Raw genomic sequence first — 21,653 nt, 5'->3', positions numbered from 1 at the left:
CTTTATGCTCTGAAAATTTTTGTTTGTTTTTTTCTTGGAGTCACTTGGAATGGGCTCTTGGCATAGCAGAGAGACACAGGTGACAGATGAAGACTGCCAAAGACAAGGAACTGTTTACAAGTAATAATTCAATAGGCTATAGCTAGGGAGACATATGGAAGAGATGTATAAAATCATGAAAGGCACAGAAAAAATGAACACAGAGGGACTTTTTTCTAATAGAACTAGAGGGCATTGAACACAGTTATCATGTAAAAGACTGGGGAAAAAAAGTACTTAGAAGAAAATAAAGTGCCTTAAGTTGCAAAAATCTGGATATTAAGGACACTAAAAGTTTAGGTTAGGCCAACAGTTTGGATTTTTTTCCATAAATGTGTCTGTTAACAGTTATTAAATACTAAGATATTACCTCTGGTTCAGAAGGTCCCTGAACCACACTGCTTGAAGCTGTGTGCAGTTCCTGAGGAAGATGCATTATGTGATCGCTTTATTCTGACATTCTTCCTTAGGCATCTGTTGTTGACTGCCATTTTAGGTGAGATACTCAGTTAAAAGTGCCCTTGAAATGACTTTATAGAGCTGTTCTTATTAATCTTATTTTTCTTCAAAGCTTATGTTATATTCCACCTGATTTTACTGAATTATGTTTGAGGCAAAGGGGAAATCCTCTAGCTTTTTTTTTTTTTGTATCTTAGTTTTGGATGGTTTTATGTATTCAGTGAAATTTGACTTCTCATAAAACAGCTCAAATTCCAAGCTTTCTGGAGTTTGTGATTTTTCCTTGAGTTACTTCTAACATGGTTTTGTTAGAGGAAGTATTTAGCTGGACCCAAGTGGGAGAGGAGGGGGAAATAGAATTTGATGAGAGCTCTTCAGAAGTATGGATATATCCATCTTCTCAGATTTAGTTTTATTATTCCTTTGGGGGAAAAAAGCCCATTAATATAATTTATGTACAGCTGTGGCAATTCTCTCACAATAACTATTCCTACAGTAATGAAACATTTTTTCTTGGTTAGGTAGCCACTCCCTCAGCAGACATAAATTCCAAGGAAATGGAGTGTAGATGACAAGAAAAAGGGATCTACCAAGAAACTGACTTTGGAACAAGCCATATATATGTATTAAGATTGCAAACAAAAATAAAATCTCAGAACTTAAACCAGAATTTGATTATTTTGTAATTCCATACAATTTTCAAATGATAAGGATTTTTTTGTCAGCTCTGTAGGTTTTGCCTGGGGTTTTGAACAGTGTTCCTACTCATGCATTTTCAGCATAACCTCTGGCCCCTTTTCCTCATCTCTGCTCCAGCTCCACCGTTGTGATAGAACAGCTCAATGAGCCATTCAGTGGGTATCTGAACAAAGAACAGATTTGGCTGACAGAATCTTGTCTTCCTTTTTTAGCTTGTTTATTTTTCGTTATCACCAGTGATAACAATCTCAAATGTGATATATGGGTTACAAAGTCTGTGTGTGTTCGGTTGATTCCCTTAATGGCAGCATTACTTCATCACTGTGACAGTTTACCCAGCTTGCCTGATTGCAATATGTGAAAATAATTCAGCTGGTGAGTCACAAAAGTGATTAGAATGTCACTTTTTTTTTTTTTCCTGTGTTGGGCTTATGAACATTTTACTGCAGCAATATATTGTTCACAAGGCTGTTTTTAGTTTGTGACTGGCTGGAACATGAACGTATCTTCAGGTCACAGCTTGGTGTGTAATTAGATCAGTGTTCCCACAAAAAGCAGTCTGTACTTCTTTCTCCCTGAATATTTGTTCTTGCATCTGAAAAGCACTGCGGCACATGAACAAAAACGTATCTGTAGTCCTATGGAGAACTGATGCAACTGGAAGTTAGTCTTTCAGCGAGATCAGTGATACTCTATGGGGTTCACTGAGCAGGAGACCAAATTCCTGTGCTGGCACAGCAGAGGTGGAATTGTACCCCAGGGGCTCTTGTTTGTTTGTTTGTTTTCACGGTTGCAGGACCAGCTTAAATGTACGTTGGCTTCATATAAAGGCTTCGTGGCGTTGTTGAAGTCATGTGAGAGGGTACATGTGAGATCTACTACTTTGTTGAAGTACTAAGTGATTAAATACCTACAGGGAGCAGATCTGCTGAATAAGGACATGCACCTTCATATACTCTTTGATAAGAGTGTATTCAGATTTTAATAAAATGGTTTCTAGAGCTGCCGTCTTAAAAATATTAATAATACTATTTTACAGAGCAAAATGTGCAACCATGAGTTCAGGCTATTTCTTAAGGTCAGATACAGAAAATTAGATCTTTCAGGTCAGTGTCCACCTTCTGTTTTAATAACCAATCTTCCATAAATAATCTCTGATGAAACAGAACTCTTAGAGATGCTAATAATTAGAAGTGGTAAGTATCACAAACAATCTAGCTCCAGTCCTGCAAATACACAGATAGCAGATATTTGCAGAGATCAGAGTAGTGTGGTTTATTCAAGGTTTTTGTGGGTTTGCTATAAATGCAACAGCCCAGTTTCATCTTTCAGGCAAACCCTGGGATTAAACCAGAGATTGGCTGTCAAATGGTATTAATAAATTCAGACATGATAAGCTGAGTACTGCTGGGACAGTTAAAGTAAGTCGGTCTTCTCAGCTGATGTGGGCCTTTGCTGTCGTGGCAATAAGGTTTGCACCCACCGTGAGTTTTCACTTGTAAAGAGGTAGCCTAGAGGAATATACAGGATCAGTTCAGTGTTTCTGCTACAGGTGGTGGTAGCAGCTGATTGTCTTTGGTTTTCATTGCACAGTACTCAGGTGACCGCACACAATGTTTAGGGAATAAACACACTTTTTGGAAGAGTATTTGCATAATTCCTCAATTTTCTTGTGGTTATATTGAGAGATAAAAATACTAGTCTCATCAAAAAAGGCATACAGTGAAAATTCTTGCTTTCTGACCTACATGTAACAGATCCTGTTATATATAGAGGTTTTTTTTGAAAAGGATTAGTTGACAATTATGTGCACTGTTCTGCAGAATGGTTAATAGTACTGAATTTCAGTCACATTGAATTATAGTCTATTGTTAGATTTATTGTAGTACTACTATGACCAAAATGAGAAGCCAAGTGCTTCAAAACTTGTATTTCAAATCAAAATGCACTGCCAGTCAAATCTGGCAGTGCATAAACAGCTGTTAACATTTAGTCTTTCTAATATTTCAAACAAGAGAGAGTAATGAATTTTCTAATATATCACGTACCAAACTGATCACTCCTAGCAGGGATAACTAATTTATTTTGAAAAATACCGGACATATTGAGACAAAGACTAATTGTTAAAAGCAGGATTTCTTCAATGGCAGGGCTGATTTGGTTTTTGGCTGAGCAGTGTTGCACAGAAAATGGACAGAGTGTTCAAGAAAAGTAGTGTGTGCGGCCTTGGCATAGGATATTGCTGAGATCTCCCAAACAGGCCGGTTGGTTGCAGTCTGGGTATTGACAGGAGCCACTGGATATGGGGAGACTCCCTTAACTGCTTCTCTGCTCGATTCTCACATGTGTAGTGGTTTGGTCCAAAATTCTCATTACTATTTACCTTCTGTGAGATAAGAATTAGGAGAAAAGCAAAGCAGGCACCAAACTTGAAAGAATATAAAGAAGTTTGTTAGTAGACCTAAAATAAGGAAAAAGAAAAGAGAAAAAAAAAATCATACCACGCCTTCAGAACACTTCTCCTCCCCCCACCTTTCTCCCTTCTCCCACTGACAATGTAAAAAGACAACCCTGGAGATGTTCAGTCTGTTTACCCCTTCTTTAATAGCCTTGGTCAGTTCATTTAGGAAGAGGAGTCTCTCTTGCCCATGCTATGGAGAAATTACCACAACAAGACAGCCGCCCGGGTTGGTTCTCTGCTCGCATGTGAGTCCCTTCCCACAACTTGCAGCTTTTCCCACAACTGCTTTCGAGGGTCCAATCTTGAGCCACTGGGGTACAATTTTAAGGTTGAGCTGTTCAGAAATAAAAGTTCTCTTCACCCATTTCTGGGAGCATTTCATCTCTAAGAACAGAGGCCCTTCTCCTTCCCTGGGAGCAAAGAGTCCTCCTCATCTTCATCTCTAGGACTATCTCTGGGAGCATCTCTAGGAACTGAGGTTTTCTCCTTTCCCATTTGGAGCAAAAGTCCTCATTGCTTCCATCTCTCCCTGTTCAAACTTCTCATGAAATTACAGCTGCTTCAGCATCTGCCTATCTCAGCGCAGGTGCTTTTGCTCACAAGTACAAGTTGAACGCTCCACCCCCCCGCCTTCATGAAACTACAACGGGTACTCTGATACATCATAGCTTTACAACAGAATTTCAGCTTTAAGCATCTCCTCTTTCTCCTCCCTCAGGTTTTCAGCTCTTCACAGCACTAAAAGGGTTAATCTCACCTAGGCCTTGCAGCTGGAATTTCGCTTATCGCTGTTGCTCACATGATCTCTGCCGGACAGAGGTGCAGCTTCAGCTGAATCTTGGCCACACTGGAGAGGGGGGGGAGCTGAGCCACTCCGGCTGCCCACAGCAGGGCTGTGGGGGGGTTCCATGGATGGAACAGGCCCATCGGCTCCAGGATGGCCGTGGCCCAGCCCGGCCTGGCCCGAGCAGGGCCTGGGCCGGGCCTGCTGGCCCCCACCCGGGGCCCGCAGCCACCTGTCCCAGCACCAGAAACGAGACAGAGCTCTACCCAGGGTTTGTCTATTCTTAAGTGCGGATCACAGAGGCAGTCAGAATTTAAGTGGCTTAAAAACTTGTCCATATTCAAACTGGCCAGCTGATAGGTTCTGTTAGGTCACAGAGGAAGCTGTAAGCACCCCTTTGCAAGAACATCACTTCCAGGACTATGCTTTGCTAACCCATGACAACATGCCAGCTGGCTCCTGATCCTGTGTGACTACACAGGATTATCCATTGTTGTAGAGTATTTTAAACTAAAACATCTTGCTGTATTAACTGTGTGCAAAAAGACTGCTCTGTGTGACCATGTCTGCATTTACAAGACGAGTTTCTACAATTTACATGCATCCTACCTGCATGCAATCCCATCACTTCTGCAGCGGGAACCACCAGGAGGCTCTGAAAGGACCAGATTCCTTACCCAGGAGGTTATGGGACAAATTTAGGTGTGGAAATTTGTCTTGGAACCAGCAGGAGCTGCTTGGGAGGAACCCTCAAGACTGTCTGAATTCCTCACCTGAAGATCTCTTGCAATAGTTAGTCAGATCCTTTTATTGTGGAGGTGGGGAGGAGCCAAGTCTGTCACCTTGCCTTTGCTCAGTTTAGTGTCTCTTCTGTGCAGGGACTAGCTGAGGAATTCCTGGAGCACCTAGGGAGGTAATGAGTTAGGGGCACTGAGTGTGCACACAGGGACACCCCTAAGACCCAGCTACACCACAATTACAACTAAAGGATAGCTTGACTTTCATCCATATGTCTCACACTAAACCTAAATATCACAGCTCCTGCCACAGCACCTCTGTAGTTGAAAACCTTGCAGAACAGCATCCATCCAGCTGTGAAATAAGATAGGCAGCTCGTGATTTCCTGTGGGTCTGTCTTGAGGTTTAACCGGGCACAGGTTTTCCCTGGGAACATGGCTGTAATGCCACACAGACCATGCTGGTTTAAATTGCTGTTGCTCTCCAGAGAAATCTGTTTCCAAGATTCTGCTCTTTTCCCCAGAATGAGTTAATGCAATGATACTTAATTGCATGTTTTGTATTTATCATCGGCTTTGCTGTATTAAGTCTTCCCTCAGTCACAGCTGGGCAAGAGGGACGCTACAGTCACTTGGGGTAAGGTAAATGGGAGAGTCGTAAAACAGCTCAAAAGAGAAGGGTTCTTTTGCATTCCAGAAATTACTATGTCCACTTGATTTAAGCTATTGGTTTAACAAACTGACAGATAATATCCCTTGGTTGTTATTTCCCAGGACTCATCTAACATCTGAAAGACTTCTGTTGTCCAAAACTGGTAAAAATCAGCTAACATTTTAATGCCAAAGAATGGAATAATTATTTACCCACACAGCTGCTCTTATTTAGTCCATTTTCTAAACTGTGAGGGGACCAGATTTCATCTTGGCATTTCACAATCTATATCATATGAGTTACCAGACTGTTTCAATTGGACATCGGATCTTTTCCTTAATACTGTGTATTTCCTGGCTTGTCAGCACTTCACTTTTCTTTCCCCTGCTGCAGACTTGGATTTGGTTCAGAATGCCATATAGCTATGCAAAAATTGTAGCACTGAGATCTCATATGTCTCTGTTCTGATTATTTTCAATGCAAAGTGCTAATATAATTTGCTTCTTGGATCAACTCAAGCAATTCAAGAATCTTAATACCAAAACATCCTGCTGTAGCTTTGGTCTATCTTCCTCTCTCCATCACTTTAATTCAGACCAATTAAGAAATAGTATCTGTATCTAGTTATTGTCCAGGAAGTTTGTGCAATACCAGTTCTACACCATCACAGAAAATGAATCCCTTTTTTCACATGCAATATAAAATTCCCAGCCATACTTTAAAATGGGAATGTATCATTCCAGCACACATTCCCAAATTACCTCATCTGGAATTTTGACTGTAGCAAGTGCTTATATCTTGCTCCTTAGAAGAAATCAGGATACAGAGAAGATAGAGTTGATTGCCCTGCTTAGTTTCACACTATAGACTCACCTGTGTTAACCAAAGCAGAGAACTACTGTTTTAGAAAGTAGTAGCTTTACAAATGTTCCTGAGAACACAGCATCCTGTCCAAATCTCCTTGCTTGTGCTACTGCACTGTGATGTTGGTAATCTGGGAGTTTACAATGTCTGCCTTTACATCCCAGACATTTTCAACACAACTGTGATCAAATACTTATTTTGATTTACAGATAATTTCTTTCTAGACAGTGGGTGACAGACTTGTTTATAGATGAATCATATACTGAGTGGGGCTTTTCAATTTAAACCCAAATTTAAATCCAAACTTTAAGAAGTCCAGACTTCTGATATTTTCCTCCACGCCTGTGCCAATGGAAAAGTCAATCCTACCTTCTCCTACATTCTCCCTTCTTATGTCCAGACAGAGTTGTGCACTTTGGACAAGTGAAATGAGACACAACAGGCACAGTGGCTGGATACAGACAATATTTTCAGGAAATATAATAATAATTTAAAGGCACAGAAGAAACTTTAAGAGCTCAAGAAATCAAATTGATAGCTCTCTGCCATTAGGAACTTGTGTTTATTCCTGTTAGGAGAAAGCTGTGACAGCAGGGCCAGAAATAAACCCAAGAAAATGTGTTTAAGTATTACAGTAGAGGCTAATAACAAAATGAAATGCAAAACATTGTAAAAATAGCTGTAAGAAAAATATTTTCCAGAACCAACCCAGGAAACATGATCAATTTTAGTTTGCTAATTTACAATAATATTGAAGCAAATTTAGGCTTGTGTTATCTATGACAGACCACACAGAAGCTTCTACAGCTCCTTATGCCATCTCTGGTGCCCTGAAAAAATAATGAGATGTCACCTGAGATATTGTCTTGTAAAAAATGGTTCCTTGAGGGCTGCTGTGAACTTCTGGACACAGAGAATTGACTCTTGCCCATGCTAGGAAAGCAGGAGAAGGATCCTGGAATTCTTTAGGGAATGAAGCCATCCATGAAACAAAGAGAGTTATGATGTACATAAAGGCTCGTAGAAGAAAAGGACAATTTTCTAGGGACAGAAACTGTCAAAGGCAACCTTTCTTCATCAATCCACATTTCTAGAAATGGTGATTTACTTGGCTGATGGGAGAGTCAAACAAAAGCTGCAGGGTTTTAGTACTTTTGTATGCATACACAAGAAGCTCAGAGGCATATTTCATCAAATCATGTTGTTTTCATGCTATCTGTCTAGCAAGACCCTTTTGAGTTCTTTTACCATGTTTCAAACCAAAAAATCCTTGTGATGTGTTTGAATCTTACCATGAGTAGTGAAATTCACTCTGAGCAAATTCTGTTCTGCCAAGTGTTCTATAGCAGCTCTAAGTAGATTAGTGCTGAGAGCCTGAGAGAATTAGAGCTCCCAGAGGACTTCTCAAGTGAGGCGTGCAGGCATCAGCTGCCAAGATTAGTGGTTCTCCGGATTCTCATAACTCCTTGCCTAATTAAGGTGCAGCCACACAGCGTTTGAAAGTGTACATGCAAACTAACTGGGACTGCTGTGGCTTAATGAACGATGAGCTCCATAACAGCTGACACAAGAACTGCTGAAAGCCCCACCAGCATCTCAGCTAAGCCACAGTATCAGAAACCTCATGTTGTGGCTGCCAGTGTCCCAGTGTGCCACCAAGCTTGCAGAGCCAGCTCTTTCCCAGTTGTTCAGCTGACTCTTCAAAGTATTTGCAAGGGAAATGTCCTCCCCTCTGCAGCTGTGGAGGTCAACAGCATTTGGTCAGAGTTGCAGGTAACATGAAGGTGCCCCCACCTAACAAAAAGCAGAAAGGTGAGAATGTTTTTTGATGACTGGGCTTGCAATCTCAAGGCTTTCCCCAGGAGATGTATAATTGAGTCAAACAGAATAGGCAGCAACAGAAGGCAGCTACATTTGTGCAGTCTTGACTTATCTGAAGCTGTACTGTAAAAAACATGCCCTCCACTACGCCCATTTTGTGAGAATGCAATTACTTTTCAACTGCTTCCCGAGATGATATTTTGCCAGGAAATTCAACCTGTCTATAGAACACCTCAGCACAACAGTAGAAAGAACCTAAGCATTTCATTTTTGCTGACTTGATTAGAGTCAAAACAGTGAAATAATAGTAATCCATGGTGCTGACTCTCTATAGATAACACTAAAGCATTCACATCTAACCTATAAGGTAATGTAAATACCTTACTATCTGGCACTATTAATCTACTTAAAAATTAGCTTTTTCTTATGAATATCGTTATCAGTTTCTGCATACATAGTCTAAAGCAGTGTGATCTTCAAATTCAATAGAACTCAACTCCTTTTTGTGCTTCATTACCTTTTTTTCTTGCCATACTGTCATTTTCTGAATGAATTAGGATGAAATGAAAGGAACAAAGGAATAAACTTTGAAATGTTTTGAAACATGGGTTTTTTTGCCTTGCTAATAAATGCTCAATGTTTTTTCTCCAAATGCAGCATTTTTCAACAACTTCTACAATTAATAAACACAAACCACCTTAAAAATTTTTCAGAGTAACAGAATCTTATGCAAATTGCTCACTAAGTGAGAAAACAAAGGTATCAAAGTAAGGCTTCATGAAGAATCAACCTAAGACTGCTGTCTTGCCCATCTTCCACTCACATACTCCCACTGCTGCCTTTGTGTTGGCAGCAGAGCTTGTGACCAGGAGGCAGACCAGATTAGCCACCAGGGGGGCTGAAAGCTAAATATGCAGAGAAGATAAATTGCAAAAGAGCAGTAAGACATGATTTTATCTTTTGGTAGCAGACTATATTTACATCTGCTTAAGCCCATCAAAAAAATCACATGCTGAAGCCTCTTGAATAGTAGGTCACAAAGTGTCTGCAGTAACTTAAGATAGATCCAGGACCTGTTTTAGGAAACAACTTATTTTTGACATAACTTCTAGTTATTTATTTAAACTCCAACATGAATTTGTTAATGATCTTACACATTTGCTTATAAATATGTTGTTGTGTTGGCAAGAAAACTAGCACAGTATCAATGTGTCTTGGTTTGAAAGACAGGTGTCTGCTAAGGAAGGCAGGAGTCTCCCTTGGAATGGAAAATGTAACCCCCTTCCCTCCAAATTATTATAATTTTGAAATTAAGGGGGCTTTTAGGCAAAGATATGAGAATAGGAATAACAGTTCTTTACTAGTATACATAACAAGGCAAACAAACAGCAGTAACTCTGGCAGTAACAGCAAACAATCCCAAACCCAGTCCCAGCCTTCTCGGCTGTCGGGCCCTTTCCCCTCGGGTGCAGTTCCGCTCGCAGCCGGCAGGGGCGCTGGCGGCTCCCGGTGAGCAGGGCAGGTGCGATGGTTCCCCCGCGGCTGCAGGGGGCGCTCCGGAGCGAGCTCGGGGAGCACACGGCACCGGTGCCCTGGGATCCCGGGAAGGGATGGAACAAAGGCTTCACAAACCCCTGGGCAGCCGATCCCGGTGTCCGGCCGGACCCTGAGGAACAGCAGGCTGGAACGGCAGGCTGGAGCGGCAGGAATGAGCACAAAAAATCCTGGGTGGTGTACGAGATGTATCAAACTCCGGAGCTGCAGCGGGAACCGCAGCACATCTCGGCAGGCAGGGCGTGCGTGGCTACGGCGTAGCGAAGGCTTGGAGCAGCAGCAAAGGAATGGTGGGGGTGGGGCTGCGGCGGTCCCGTTCCCAGCCAGGCAGGGAAAAGCGGGCCCGGCATCCCAGGGTTTTTCCCTTGAGACACCCGAACAGATGGTGAAAAGGTCCCTCTTTTAGTGAGGTAGGATGTTAAACAGGGTCCCAATGAAATGGCCACTCCAGCGAGCAGAGCTCCACTCATGGTAGAAGAGAGGCAGCAGAAGGCAGAACCCTGCAGTGGTGATGAATTCTCCCCACAGCGACTGCAGCTTCTCTCCCCTCTGAACACCAAGAGAACAATAGAGCACAGGACTCCCCCCAACCCAATTTTCCAAGTCCAAATCTCAGGGCATCTCTGCCCTACACGAGAAAACCCCAGATAAAAGAGAGTAGCCAGCTGGACCCCTCCCCTGAGCTATGGCCAGGTCTTTTGTCTCTCTTAAGTATCCAGTCGTTATTGTCTCCTAGCGACAGGATGGGGGAAAATTCCGTAAGAGAGAAAAAACAAAAGGAGACCTCCTAAAGCAATGGTTACAGACCCTCTGACTGGTGGAAAGGCTGTAAGATGGGGTGATAAGATCACAGAGAGACTGGAGAGCTCCAAGCTTTGGTGCTGAAATGTCAGCCTTGGCAGTGATGGCTACACAGCAGCTTCTGGCATGGCACAGAGTTAGGAAATGGTACCGAGCATTTGGGTTAACACCTGTGGTCCCCAAGGACACACACTGCCAGGGCAGTACTTGCATGCTGTGTTTTCAAAGTTTGCTTATATTCTTCTGGGAGTCTTGGATGTCAAGTAAAGCTTAATCAAATACTTAGAGCTTTAATTATGTATTTTTCTCTTTGTTAGGACAGAAACTAGGACAACAACCCTGCTCTTGGAAGTCCAGCTGTCTGGTCTCTCTCCTCAACACAGTCAATCACTCGTACCCTATACGGCTCACCATAATTTCTACTGCCCTGTTCTCAGCCTTTACCTCTCCTTGCAGCTGCCACACCCAGAAGACAAGGCCCCCATACCGAGCAGTCTAATACCTGAGTAACCAAATTGACTCTTTGGAACATAGACAAAAAGCAGTTTTGAAAGCTGTAAATACTTCTTATCCTCCGATGAGGCCTCTGTATGTGCTTGATGAATACCGATGCAGCAGTGGAACAAAAACTTACAGGAAAGCTTTTGGTGCTTCTGAGGTGCACCACTGCTGAGTAGATACATGAAGGGGTAAGATTACACACCTGATGAACCACACATGTGAACTCAAGTCCTGTGAAATAAAACAAGGCAAAAACCTGCTGAGATACTAGTTTCCGATGAGCACAAACAGGTGGAGTAGTTTTTTAGGAATTTTGATATGAAAAAAATGACCCACTCCCACATTTTGGAGAAATGGAGTTTTCTGCATCCCAGTACTTACGTCAACATCCAACCAGCCCCTAGGTTTATACCAACTCACAGAGACAGGAGGCCTGTCTGAAAGTGACAGCAAAGGAGGAAGTGAACTCACTGAAGCAGAAATTATAAAATCATTTTTCCACCCCCTCAAATGAGTTGTAGTACTGACAACTGCTTTTTACTGTGCCTACTCCACAAGAACAGTTCTCATACAAACTATTTCCCAAAACAGATAAAAACCCAATCTCCTAGAATGCTGGTTGAGAAGACTAGAAATCCCGAGGAATTACCAGCAAGTCTCACTCTGTTCTGCAAAATAATTCAGGTTTTGTGAACTTGAACTATGATATCAACATTTGTAACACTCAAAGGGTTTTTGTACTTCACCCTTTAGCAGTGGGGAAAGACTCAGTACTGAGTCACCATAACGCTAAGCTGTAGTAGCCAGGAGCAGCACACAACAGAAGTGAAGCATCAAGAACCACGACCATCCTTCCGGACTGCCCCAAGTCCCTGGGATGCCCAAATGACTTTCACAGGTCAGCAGGCAGCACGTTCTCCAGCTGACAGCATATCCTGCACAGCAGAGGGGAAGGCAGGAGGATGGCTTATCCCCCCTTTTCAGACGGGTTGGTTTAGGGTTGTGTGATGCTTTTAAAAATTATTTAGTTTCGCTCAAAGCAGGAGTCCTGTAAAATTAGGCAGCTAAAATGCAGTATACGCATTTTAAACCTGTTAACACATCTGAACTGGTCTGGTGATCAGCACTGAAAGGTTAAGTCTTCCATATTCTAGTAGCTTCTGTTTTCCACAAAATCAATCAAAATAAACTGCATCTGAATGAGACTCTTTTATTAAAAATACATATCTTCTGTTTCACATAAAAAGAACCAACACTTAAGTAAACACAATTTAAAGAAGTTGGACAGGAACTACTAGAAAAAATACAGGTTCCTGTAATCCCAGAGCACCCAACCTTTGACTGCACAAGCTACAAATTAAAATCTTTCTGTTCATGACCCCAAGTGCTTGTGCTGCATACAGCAGTGCCCAGGAAGGTGCCGCTGGTCAGAGGCAGGGGTGCTAACTGCTCCCCAGAGGCTCTTCCCTGGCAGACACACCTGCAGCATACATGTGTTCTCTCCAAATCCAGGGAGGCCTGTCACTCCCCAAGCCCTGGCACTGGGCATGATGGCAACCTTAGAAAAAAAAAAGCTGGAGTGGCACTCAGCTCAAGTGTCACAGGTTGGCCACCTCTTTCTGTAACAAAGGAAATACAGCACAGCACTTCCAGGTAATTTCACTTAGGATCCAGCAGAAACACATTAACAGCATTGATAGAAGAAAACCAGCCGTGCTTCGGTGATAGAACATGATGCAACTGTCTTTTTGTTAACTAAAACCTATGCTGGAATCCGTTATCTTCTGGAGCCCCACTTTTCGTAACTCATTCATCTCTGGCTTTTGAATTGACAGTTTTCAAAGCAACAAGTTATCAGCTTAAGCAGCAGCAAATACTAATTAAAAGTTCTGTGCCTAAAAATCAAAGTCAGAATACAAAAGAGCTGTCAGAGGCATCTGCTATTAAAGTGCACAGAAAACAACACTGGCTAAACTTATATTCTTGTAGAAAGCAACAGTTTGCCAGGCTGTCATTCTTGTTCTGGAGATGCTGAAAATTCAGCTCCTTTTTAAGTCACCAAGAGACATATTCATCATCTCTCAAAAATGATCAAAATGCTTTGCGAATTCAGGCTCAAAGAGCATATCAGACACTGACTGTAACATTTACTGGCCAACTCATAACTGAAGCAAGGCACAAAGAAGAAAAGACACTGAAGTGATGCAGAAGCAAGACTATGTTAAATCACAAACCAGTGGCCCCTTTGCTTTGACCTTAACAAGGGTAAGGGCAGCAACGGTGTTGGACAATAACAGTAAAGCAAAGTTCAGTTTTGAAGAAACAAAAAACTGGCTTGCATGTCATTACACATGTTCTAATCCCATGCAAGTCATGGTCTGATTAAAAAAGATACTTCACACTCTCATACCTTGTAAACCTAAGAGAGTATGAAACTCTCTTGTTTAGGCCTTTAGAGGCATATCTTCTTACATATTCTTTATTGTGTACAGTGTTAATTCCTTAAGACCACTGTTTAATCAAGCGCTCTGACTTAAAGGCCTGTCACTTTACTGACTATGCTGGGAATTATGATGGAGATCATCTTCCTCCCTCAGTCCCCTGAAGTCTGCAATCTACCAGCTAAAACACAACCCTTCTTTACATACTGTTTTTTCACTGATTTTAACAGAACAAGATTTGCCCAGCACAGTATTTCTTTCTAACACCCAAAGGAGGAAACTAAATGGTTCTCAGGACCTTGGATGTATTTTTGGAACTGGAATTAAAGAACCTGATTTGATTTTTTTAGAAAAACTAATTTATTCTGGGATTAATGAAATGCAAATATCCACTAAGCTCCAGAATGCCACCAATTGAAACAACTTTCCTTACTGGGATGACATCTTAAACATAACATCTCAATTTACCAAAACCTGAGAGAATCAAATGCTTGCCTTAATTATAGCACTCTTCAACTCACTGTCATCAAATTTTCAAGTAATGTCAAAGCCCATATTGAAGAGGCTTGATCCTCAGGGCTCACCTGCTGATCTGCATTTTAGAAGGAAAAAAGTGATTCAAAGACATCCCAGGTTGGGAATTTACAATCCCTCCTCATTCTTGTAAAGCTACAAGTTGAAGCTCACAAGTAACTCAAAATCTCATCTTATGGGAAATAGGAATAGGAAACTTTCTCCATTTATGAGGTGGCAGCAGAGGAAATACTGGATTTTAAAACAGCTGAATCTGAAAGGTGTTGAAGAACAAGGCTGAAAAGGTTACATCTTCATCAGTAATGAAATAAGCTACAGCATGAAAAGTCCATCAACCATAAAGACCAACTCTGAAAAACACACAAGCTCATTGTTTCTTGTATATACACTTTAAAAAAAAAATCTAGATTAAAAAATCTCTCCCCAGGGTTATAATTTCCTTTCAGAGAGATGTTGTTATAGCTTGTATACAGTGTTTCAAAAGAATCTTTCATTGTCTTCAGAATTCTTTATGATTTTCCTAATCCTTTTTGCAGTAAGTGACATTTCTCTCCAGAACGGAATACTTTATATCCTACTTGAAAATCCATTTTGAAGAAGGCCTTCAAATAAAACATTCAAGGTTCTAACCAGAATTTTTAAATACTAGTGTTTTTTGTTTTAATCACAAAATAGATCTAGTGAATTTGCTAACTTAGTAAAAAACAGACTAGAAATAAAATTCACAAAAACTTTCTAGCCTCCAGTAACTCACAAAATGCTATTACAGCACAGAACAACATTCTTAGTTGAATCAGTTTAATTCCGATAGCTACTTTGAAAATAAAGGGTAATTTGGCACTAATTCTGTTACAGAAGTTCCTAAGCAGGTATCTGTGTGTACAGTGAAAAACAAAAACCAGTGCACAGAACTGAATTAGTCTGCCAAACACCCTTTTCAGACATCACGTATTACAATATGTGTGTCTGGATGAACAAGAAACTCGGTGAATTCCCTGCACCCAATTCCATTGCCTGCATCTGGACAATACATGGGTGCAAGGGTTCTACAATGGGATCAGAATCTAGGAATAACTTATCAAATTTCAAAGAGGTTCAAACCTGCTTTGATGTCAGTAAGCAAAAGGATGGATACATACTATTGCTAGTGTTCTGTTCCAGCATTAGCAGCAACTTCGACTGTAGTGAGCTCAGTGTAAAAAAAAAAAAAAAGAAAAAGAAAAAAAAAAAAGGAAAGGTCATCAGGAAGTAACAAAGAGACCAGAACAGCAACAGACTTGCTGAACTTGGGCCTCCATGGCTTTGAGCCTTGGGAAACTTGACCCTACAAAGTATTATGCTCAGTGCAGGGCAGCACAGAGAATCAAGCCTGCAGTTTTCATGGCTTGAATGAGCACAAAAACTTGGCTTCCAAGGCTTTGTCTCCTTAAGATGAATGTGTCACAACAGGAATGTCAATTTCTACGGCAGAGAGGCGAGAACGTGCGGAGTACGGCTGAGAGGCATAGCTGTGCATGCTGGGGGCGTGGGAATACAGGGGCTGCCAGAAAGGAGAAGGGAGGCTTTTGCATGCACAGTACCACAGGAACAGCAGGATGGAAGTGAAAAACAGACCGCCGGCACTGGCAATGGCAATAAATACAGAGATGTCAAAGCTAAAGACAGGCTCATATTTTCTGTTCAGATAGTTGTTATAAAAAATGACCCAGATGGACGGAGTGAGACAAATGGCACAGGCAAGCAGGAACAAGAGGCCAGCCACGAGATGGCAGCCCGCACTGTTTACCAGGCACTTGGCCAGTTTGACGTTCGGCACGCTCGATACAAAGGCTGTGTTACACATGCCAATCATGCAGAGGAACAGAGCTGAGACAGCAGTAAACATACTCAGAGGAAGGGCAAACTGAAGAACACGCAAATCCAGCTGATCGACAGCTGTGTACCACTGTGGGTCATAGATCACACAGTCTCTGCTCCCATCAAAGCGCGCGCACTTAATCCAGAGTCCGGTGTAAACGGTCACATTCCTCTCATTCTTGTTGTATGTGTACAGTCTCATTTGCCTCCAGTTTGGAAGCAGAACTGCTGCAAGGAGTCCAGCTACTGAGGCTGTTCCACTGAGAAAGGCCAGTACGGTCGCTGCATGCACATCCCGGCAGCCCATATTTGCCCACAGAAGTTGTTTCCTGCAATTAAAAAGAAAAATATAAAAGAAAATCATGGACACAGGACTAACTACAGTTGATTTGTGCCAGGTTCATAAACTTAAGATGACAGCTGGTAGGCACTAACTCTCTGGCACCTTCTTTGTCTGACACACTTAAGACAGTGGTAACACTACCACATTCATGCTTTAATGAAATGTCAGATTATTTACAGACTGTTATGACTTCTCAACTGACAGACTGCTAAAGTCACCGTGTTCAAGATGAAAAAGAGTGAGTCTATGCAGCCTCTCTCCCTGTGTCACTGCACGGACATTGTTACAGGGTCCAGGTGAAGAAGGTGAATCACTGACTGAGCACGATTTAAGTTCCCCTGTCCTGAACTGGCAGCTCCCTGTCTTTAGCCTAGATACAGTATCAGAGTGCATGCTCACTCCTACCATGCTGCTGCATGAGTAAAAGGAGAAGATTAAATTCTACATCATTAGACTGGCAAGGAATGCATATGTAGGCAGTTATACACATTTTATATAGGCCAAACTGTTGACGAGAGCTGCGAGATAGTGGTGGAGGCTCTGTGGAGTAATTTACTATGAATTTTTCAACAGCAACTAAGAATTCTTCCAGACTACTCCTGCCTTTCAGAATCAACTGTCCAAGCACACAAACAATTACAGAAAGTAGATGACTTTTCAGCTTTCACATTTTCCACTTCAGAGCAAGTGTTAAACCTTGCTCACTTGTTGAAGCTTCCTTTTCAAATATAACTACTGTCTACATACCTACTATAGCCTCTTGCCTGCAGAGATGCTGAGAAACAGTCTCAATGACAGGTCTTTAAAAATCAAACAACTAAAAATAAAAGACTCAACTCAAGTTATCCCTTCTCTGCATGCTCAAGATATTCTGAAGATGCCTAATATATAACAGGCACTGAGCATTCACCCCAGAGTGTACTTGAAGCTGGACACTAAGAATTATAGTACTAAAAATGAACAGATACTTTGCAAATTCTCACTGAGCGCCATTCAGTTATAAACTCCTGAAATTTCTTTCAAATCATTATACTGCAATGTGCGTATTGGTCTAAAGTCATAAACCAATTCCTTAAGTACCAAAAGTTCTACTTAATGCATATACAAGTAACAAGTATCTGTATGGTCACAGAAATGGTTGCAAACAAAAAGGCAACTGGATCTGATCCCTCACTCTCCTTTTATATCTGCAAACATCCAGGGACCAGGGAGCTCCAGTTTTCAGATAAGGAATTCCCTTGTACACTAGAAACACAGTAAAAGCATTACCAAGCCATACAGCTAGCCAGCATTCTATTGATTTATAGACAAATAAACGAAGCCCAATTTGTTTCCTAAGAAACCATTAGGCAATTATTTTATGCCATCTAACCCCGAAGAATTGCAGTGGAATGTGGGCACCATTAAGTGCTGATCACAGTTTTCGAAAGAAGCACTCTGGAAAGAAATAATGACAACCACATTTATGCTAAAAACTACCTTATTAGTAAAAAGATGGCATTATATTGTTGCTAAGGATAGCTGAGCGTGGGCAAGCTACTCTTCTCATGGCAGTAAACTTTTCAGATGGTGGGTCATTAACAGGATACCCCCTGGGTAGGGGGACCAGAGAAGTATTTCCATCATGATTATTTTAGTATGATGCTTAACCCTAGCTTCGCTAAAGGTCAACAAAATCAACTTGCAAGAAAATGGAACTATAACAAATGAACTTGAGGGGTAAATCTAATATAGAATAAAATTTTGTTCTCCTCAAGCTTGATGCTTTTGATCTTCCACCAAGAGCTTGCCTTTACCTGGATAAAACTTCCATGCAGACCGTGCATACTCCAATACAGAGCTATAGGAGAACCAGCTGGAATAAACAAATGACTGATCATTTTCAGAAACCTGCTGTTTCTGAAAATTCATTTGCAGTAGTAGATTACTGAAAATAGGCAAGTTATTCACGATCCCTTCTATCAGAGGAGACCTATCCCATCTTACTTCTGGATTTATGACTGTTATTATAGCTTCAGATCCCTGATGAAGACAGTAACAAAACAGGTATTGTCTTAGTTAAGATGGCTCCAGCGTACTTACCAGCAGTGTCCTCAAATCAAGAGAAACCTTAGCAACTTCTCTAAGTAGGAAAAAAGGTGCTACTGGATCTAAGAAACAGAACAAAGAAAGAGTCAACATCACATTTGTTTCATGCAATTTCAGCAACAGCACTTACACTGCAATTCAGGAATTAGGAATATCAGATATGTTTGCATTAGTCCAACTCCATCATCTTCTACAATTTCCTCTTTTTTAAAAAACAAAACTCAAACTACTCTTTTTTTTTTCTTTCCTCAGTTTTTTCTCCAGAGCTTGTTATCTATCTATTCATCTCAACAGATAAGAAGGGTTCAAAAAACTGCTTTTCTTATGGGTGTTCCAAGACACAGAGTTTGCATTTTGAATTTTATGTTTTTAGCAAAAAAATCCATAAGAAGTCATACAGAATGATTACTTCAGATGTTAGGTTCAAGGGTGCGCTTAAGCAGCAGTGAGGAAAGGATGCAATGATTATTTAATGTCAGAAAACAAAGCACAGGCTCTCAATTGTTTATATCCTTGTGGTTCTCTATTCCTTCCTGCCTTCTACACTAAGGTTTCAAGGAAATGGGAGAAAGACAGGAAATACTGGTAATGCCTTTTCAATGGCTGTCCAGCTTTTCCAGAGGAAGAAAAATCCTCTTGTGGATTTCCTACACCCACATTTAAGTCCCAAGATCAGCTCTGAAGGTCATACATAATAGGTAAATCACTTTACTACTGGACAGCATCAGACCTCCGACTATGTCAGTATGTTAAAAACTGTTAAAAGCTACAACCCAAAGGCGAGTTTGTTGGGATAACATGTACAGTTTATTCTAAACTACCCATATCAAACCCTGAAATATTATAAAATTCATATATGAATAGGCTCCATCACCTACAACAATATCAAAGGAATTCTTCTATCAAACTATCTAGGCAAGAAAGAGACTGTACAACACAGTCATGAACCCAAATTTTTTCACTGAGTGAGAAAGAGGGCATCCGATTTGGAAACTCATTAATATGAATGCTATTGCATATAAGACACAGAAATGCAGATGCACAGCTAGGACAAGCAGCTTTTGTTCGCTAACATTACTGACTAATTTTCAAGCTTTCTGTGCACTTTGCAGCTGAAGCCAAAATAAACACACAGACCTCCCTCTGCAGGTTCACGCCCATGAACAACCACAACAGCATAACTAAGCAGAAAATTAGTACAAGCAAAGCTGTCAAAGGGAGCTGTGCCCAGCCCAAGAATCCCTCCCATTAAATGATGAAACTTGTGTTGTAATAAACAGATACTGAGCAGCTATGGAATATTCCACAATATCCAACTCATTTCTGCAGACATGGAGTTTCTTTTGATTTTTTCCTCCTCGCTTTAGTCCATATGATTTTACTGTCTATCCCTGGTGGTGTTGAACAACTAGGGACCTCAACCACTTCTGAACTAGTTGTCCAAGGGAAGAAAGCATACTTTGGCTAGATAAAACCCTGCCTTGCCTTAGATTCTCAGCTTCACCTTTCTCCATTCCAAGGATTTTACAGCTGTACTGTGCAAGGCTCTTATATCTGATCCACAGAAGTTACCAGTCCTAACAGCACTTCAGGGACAGATTTTACCTCCTATTCTAAAGACCCATGTTGCTGTAACAGGAGATGTTGGCTGAAGCTGGTTAAAAATGAAACAAAGACAAAAAGCACATTTACTACAGACATATTTCAGAAATGAGTAAAACCAGCTCTGTTCCCTTGCATGGCCTTGAGAAGACCACAGTCTGGGAACCATCACTGTTTTGGAAAGCCCTATAGGAGAGAGGTCACAGTATAATTTATCAACACAATTTATAAATAAACGGATTATCTAACTATCCACAACAGTATTAGCAGTTTAAAATTTATTATGAGTTTTGGGTAACTGGCCACAAGAAACTGGAGGCCTAAAGCTCTCCAGTTTCAAGGGACTGGTTCAGAACCAGTGCCACCACTCTTTTTTTAATTCTGGGAATCAATCATGCAGTTTTACATTCTACAAAACTCTTTTAAAAATTAAATGTAGGTGTACCGGCTTAGAATTAACGATCCTAGCTAACAGTTTAGGACATTCAAGAAAAACTTGGAGCACGGTAATTATTTTACCGACTGAATTGGAAAGAGCAGCTGACGCACGGAGAGAACGCACAGATCTCCCCGGGGAGCACTGCCGACCCCCGCCCGCGGCAGCGCTCGGAGCCTGCCGCACTGCGATCCCGGACTCGCGAGGGAGCGGGGGGAACCGGGAAGTGCCGCAGGGTCCGGGATCACCATCCCGGTGCCGGGGCCGTGCCCACCCCGCCGTGGCCGCTCACCTTACTGCCGCGCAGAGAAGGCGCCATGGCCGCCGCTCCCGGCCGCGGGGCCGCCGCTCCCGCCGCGCTGAGGGGAGGCCGCGGCCGCGCGGGGCCTTGTGGGGCGGAGCGGCAGCGCCGGCGCAGCGCGGGCCCGGCCCCGCGCACCACAGCTCCCGGCAGCCCCTCCGCGCCCGCCGGCTCGGCGCCCTCCGGTTTGAAGCAGGAGTGGAGAACTGCCCCAGCCCTGCCCGGAAACACCGATGCTCTAACACACATCCCTCTGATAAACCAGCTTGCTGCAGGCCAGCGGAATCGGGCTACGGCATGCAGCTACGGCCCACGGCGGACAGCTTCAGTCAAGCCATGCTGGCTTATTCCAAACGCACCCCCCTGTCCCTCTTTATGTGCGAGGTTAAGAACGGTGTTCACTAAGTCTGGAAAATGCAACATGTTGTTTTCATCTATGAAATAGCCTGCAGAAAAGGAGGCTCAGGGGTGATGCTGTCACTCTACAACTCCCTGCGGAGGTTGTAGGCAGGTGGGCGTGGGTCTCTTCTCTCCACGCCAGCCAGCGACAGGATGAGAGGACATGGCCTAAGTCTGTGCCAGGGCAGGTTCAGATTGGACAACATGATGAATTTCTTCACAGAAAGGGTAATGGGCTGCCCAGGAAGGTGGAGGGTAGAGGTGTTTAAGGAAAGAGTGG

The 21,653-nt window shown here is 42.1% G+C and overlaps 1 protein-coding gene across 1 annotated transcript; it reads right to left on the bottom strand.

The window, feature by feature from the left end:
* Positions 1-12,568: 12,568 nt before the first annotated feature.
* CLDN12 (claudin 12) lies at positions 12,569-21,060 on the bottom strand. Its single transcript, XM_069006786.1, has 3 exons — positions 20,966-21,060; positions 18,630-18,697; positions 12,569-16,533 (listed from the first exon to the last, which is right to left on the bottom strand). Exon 3 carries the CDS (start codon positions 16,509-16,511, stop codon positions 15,774-15,776), a length of 738 nt encoding a protein of 245 aa, XP_068862887.1. The 5' UTR covers positions 16,512-16,533; positions 18,630-18,697; positions 20,966-21,060; the 3' UTR covers positions 12,569-15,773.
* Between the last annotated feature and the right edge of the window lie 593 nt (positions 21,061-21,653).

Source organism: Aphelocoma coerulescens, chromosome 2 (assembly GCF_041296385.1).
Source record: "Aphelocoma coerulescens isolate FSJ_1873_10779 chromosome 2, UR_Acoe_1.0, whole genome shotgun sequence".
Classification (NCBI taxonomy): Eukaryota; Metazoa; Chordata; class Aves; order Passeriformes; family Corvidae; genus Aphelocoma; species Aphelocoma coerulescens.
This window is presented reverse-complemented; position numbering and strand designations above follow the sequence as displayed.

What these genes read in the sequence shown, in the direction of transcription:
- CLDN12 (XM_069006786.1), bottom strand. Translation starts at nt 16,511, where the DNA reads ATGGGCTGCCGGGATGTGCATGCAGCGACCGTACTGGCCTTTCTCAGT.